The sequence below is a fragment of the Nicotiana attenuata genome, chromosome 10 (genome assembly GCF_001879085.1).
Source record: "Nicotiana attenuata strain UT chromosome 10, NIATTr2, whole genome shotgun sequence".
Taxonomy (NCBI): Eukaryota; Viridiplantae; Streptophyta; class Magnoliopsida; order Solanales; family Solanaceae; genus Nicotiana; species Nicotiana attenuata.
In genome coordinates this window covers 2,947,270-2,951,099 of record NC_031998.1, presented here as the reverse complement: position 1 = coordinate 2,951,099, position 3,830 = coordinate 2,947,270, and the positions used below count along the sequence as shown (strand labels likewise).

The following is a 3,830-nucleotide window of genomic DNA, read 5'->3' as shown; positions in this document are numbered from 1 at the left end:
AGCCTTGCAATCACCGATCGGCGTCTCGCCCTCGAAATGGTTGTAACGACCTATGAATGCCGAGGAGATGCTCCCTGCGCCCTAGAATTTTTTTGACATCGCCAAACACGTATCAAGCTTGCCCTCACTCCCCTCGGCCGCACAACATACGACCCGTCCGCCATGGTCGACGGGTATGCACCCAAAACAAACATAAGGATCAGAGCACAATGAAGCTCAACCTCACTCGAAGTGAGTTAAAAGGTCAAGCGCCTTCGCCGAGGAAGAGAGTTCGACCTCGATCGAACGATGACTTCATAGCACAACAACAAAATACTAATACTCTACAAGGCTAAGGGCCATCGCCAAAGAGAATCCGGCCTCGACCGAAGCAACAGTCGACCTCCCTATCCGAGTTTCCCAAACTACGGTCGATGGAATCCACTCATCGAGCTCGGCCAAGGCCCGACCTCAATAAGCGGAGGGACTAACTGTATGGGTCAGAATCCGACCCCACGATAACTAACGAAGCTAATCCCGTCTTAAGCTAATTCATGATTAATTAGTGGTACGACCACTCAGAACTAACGATATTCAACCCGCATCTGATTCGATCAAGCAAGGCCATGGCCCATCCGCCACCATGAAGGCGAAACCCCAACGTGGTCACGGCCACTTATTGCCAGCTCACGAAGCTCACAGCTATAAATACCAAGAGAGGAAACCCTTGAAAAGGGGGGCTTCTTCTTCTTCACTATTGACAAGAGAAAAAAGCAGATAGCGAGACCCATATTCTGGGCAAAGGGAACACCATTGTAAGGCTCTGAACCTCTTCATGGAGAGGCAGACCAAACCAATATTATCAATAAAGGCTTCTAATGTTTTTCCCCCTAATCCTGAGTATTTATTTTTGTCTCCTTCATTTGGTCCAATGGATTATTACGTTTTGCTATGATTTTCCCGTGATTTACTCTCATTGTTTTACACTCATAAGATATGCGATAACTTGTGAGCAAACAGGCACTCTTAATTTTCCGCACCATGTGTAAAGTGCATCAGACTATTATAACGAAACACTCCTATATACTAGTCAAAATGAATTGACGTTGAACCGAACACCTAAGGGTGTGATTTAGTGGCCAATAAAACTACGAAAGATGAAATAAAAACATGCCATGTGATCTCTTCCTATCTTAAGTATTGGTGAACAAAATTACTCGATACTGTGTAGGTGAAAAATAATATGTACTCGGTGCCATGGTCGAGTGAGCATAAGCTGGTTCGGACAGAACTGCTGTCAAAGAAGAAAAAGAAATTGATGTTGAACCAAGGCATCTAATTGAGTCTCTTACACTACCAATAATTTTATTAGTAACTCATAACCACAGGTATCCAACAATTACAAGTGAATTGACCAATTCTTCATATTGATTTCATCAAAAGGATTGGGAGTTAGTATTTCAAGATCAGCAAAAAGACCTTACAACAAAGACAGAAAAAGTTAAAATCAAGAATCATTGCTCAGAAACAGAACAAGAAAGGGAAAAAAAAAATATGGCAGCCCAGTGCACGAAGCATCCCCAAGAGGGTGTGAAGCAAACAGCCTAACCTAACCAGATGCAAGCATTAGCGGCTGATTCTATCTGTGATCTATAGGTCACACAGAGACAACTTTACCGTTGTTCTAAGGCTCCGCTTCCAACATAGCAGCCCGAGCACTACAACAAAATGGAGAATATGATCCTTTGACTAGCATAGATGAGAATTTGCGGATTATTTCAAGAATATGGAAACTAACTTATACGAGGAACAATCTCAAGACTCCTTTGAACTGCTTGAGGTCTCATCTTTCCAAGATGCTTGCCATTGCTTGTCGTAGAAAGTAGTCTCTTCCACCAACTTTTTGATAGTTTCTATATCCTCATTCTTGCGGATTAGAAGAACACCGGCTACAGCTACAAACAATAGTGTTTTACAGAAGAAGTTTCCCATTTGATCGACGAGGCCTACACCAGTCAAGCTATCCACAAAGTAGGCCATAAAGAAACCAACCATTGCAGCACGACCTGTGTATAAGATTCACATCGATCAGCTTAATCCTATTATAACTACTGCTTTGTATTTGAAAACATGAAATAATTGCAAGGAAAAATGAGTATGAGCGAACCATTGAGACGTTCAGCTTCAGGAAGATGAAACCTCTTCATCCATGCCCACCAAGGAATAATTGAGGTGTCGAAAAGCACAGGATCTTCATTACTTGATGACTCTGGGTTATCTTCTAACCATTTCCTTCTCCTAACCTCTGCAAATGAATAGGCATCAATTGTTAAATTGAGATAAATTGCCAAAATGGACGAAAAGGAGACATTGATAATGTCTATTACCATTATAAATCTTGAACAAAGCAAGCCAATGTATTATCGGGAAGGCGTCAAATGTAGGTAAACAATCCAAAAAAAGGTTTAAAGATTACAACTTTTTAAGTGTATTACCATACGATAGTGCTTAGTGAAGGCTTCAGACAATAATCTCAATGACACAGCCAAGCAAATGTTATCAACTTATAGTTAAGAAGTAACAACTGTATATGATCTATAATTGCATCAAACATACAGATAATTCTCACTCAAGAGTTCAATCAAAACCAGCAAAAGAGCAAGAATACGAATATCACCAATACCTTCTTGCCCATGGATCTCCACACGTTGTGTTCAGCCAACCTCACAAGAAAAGCTTAATACAAAAATTTTGCTCCACAAATTCTTAGTAGTTCTATTTCAAAGCTCATTTTCAATCTTTTATCTATTCATCTGCTCACCTGCTTAAGGTCCAAATGCACTTACTCGACACACTTCCAAATTATGCCTATTAATTTCCTTATTTGGGTTGACCAAAACTCAGCATTACACCATCTCTCAAAATATAGGATGGCATCCAAATTGAAAAATAACCAAGTCATATAGAAAACCGTTATGGCAGCATGCAGGCACACCCACTTTCAAATCAAACCAAGTCTATGCTGCTCGACACACCCTCAATCGGATACCATTTTGGAATGAGACACTTCAGCTGCACACCGGTTTATCAGAGTCTCAGCTTAATAGAGTGTGCAAGGTTGTTTAGTTAGCTATCACAGTATCACTATATGGCAGGAAACAAACGACAGAAGAACACCCAACATAAAGATGCACACTCCTCCATGTGAAATATTCATCTTCATAGGAGCTTTTTGATAGTAGTCGTGACTAACAACCATCAGCTCTCGGATTGTTGGTCCTTGAGAGCTTCAAGCCCGACTTCTGGTGGTGCACCCTCAACACAAGCACCACCAGACGAGGGGGGGGGGGGGAGCTACAGGATAACAATTCCGTCTTTCATTCTTTTTTGGCTAGTGCGCTGACCTACTCGCCTTCACCTAACCAAGGACGGAGCTTTTTAGGAAGGTTGCGCCTGGTGCCTAAACAGGAGACATCGCACCGGTATGCATTTCCCACGCAGACAATACAAGCTAAAGGTGATTTACAAGGAGTACTCAAGTAGTGAGAGAGGTGCTGTTGCATTACTAACTCCAGCCAAGTCCCTATCGGCTGCATCATCATGTGTGTCATCAGAGCAAGACGTTTCAGGCAAGAGCCCAGAAGAAACAGCAGCATCATCCTCCATGGTGGTGGTGATGGGTTGTCCAAGGTACCACATGTATGTCTTGGTAGCTGAAGCCGACCCAACATGCCCCAATGCAAGAGCACTACTCGGAGTACGACTTAATTTGGTTTCATCAATCAAGAATCCAAATTATGTTCTTTATTACTAGGTTCTATCCCCCCCCCCCCCCGTCCTCCCTCCCTCCT

The 3,830-nt window shown here is 42.3% G+C and overlaps 1 protein-coding gene across 1 annotated transcript; it reads right to left on the bottom strand.

Annotated features, from left to right (window-relative positions):
- Positions 1,319-2,384, bottom strand: LOC109232903 (light-harvesting complex-like protein 3 isotype 1, chloroplastic). The gene is made up of 2 exons (XM_019398594.1): positions 2,147-2,384; positions 1,319-2,045 (listed from the first exon to the last, which is right to left on the bottom strand). The coding sequence occupies exons 1-2, from the start codon at positions 2,367-2,369 to the stop codon at positions 1,795-1,797; spliced, it is 474 nt and encodes a 157-aa protein (XP_019254139.1). The 5' UTR covers positions 2,370-2,384; the 3' UTR covers positions 1,319-1,794.

What these genes read in the sequence shown, in the direction of transcription:
- LOC109232903 (XM_019398594.1), bottom strand. Translation starts at nt 2,369, where the DNA reads ATGGTAATAGACATTATCAATGTCTCCTTTTCGTCCATTTTGGCAATT. An exon ending in TGAAGCTGAACGTCTCAATG is followed by an intron (nt 2,046 to 2,146) that starts GTTCGCTCATAC and finishes TCTTATACACAG; the next exon opens with GTCGTGCTGCAATGGTTGGT.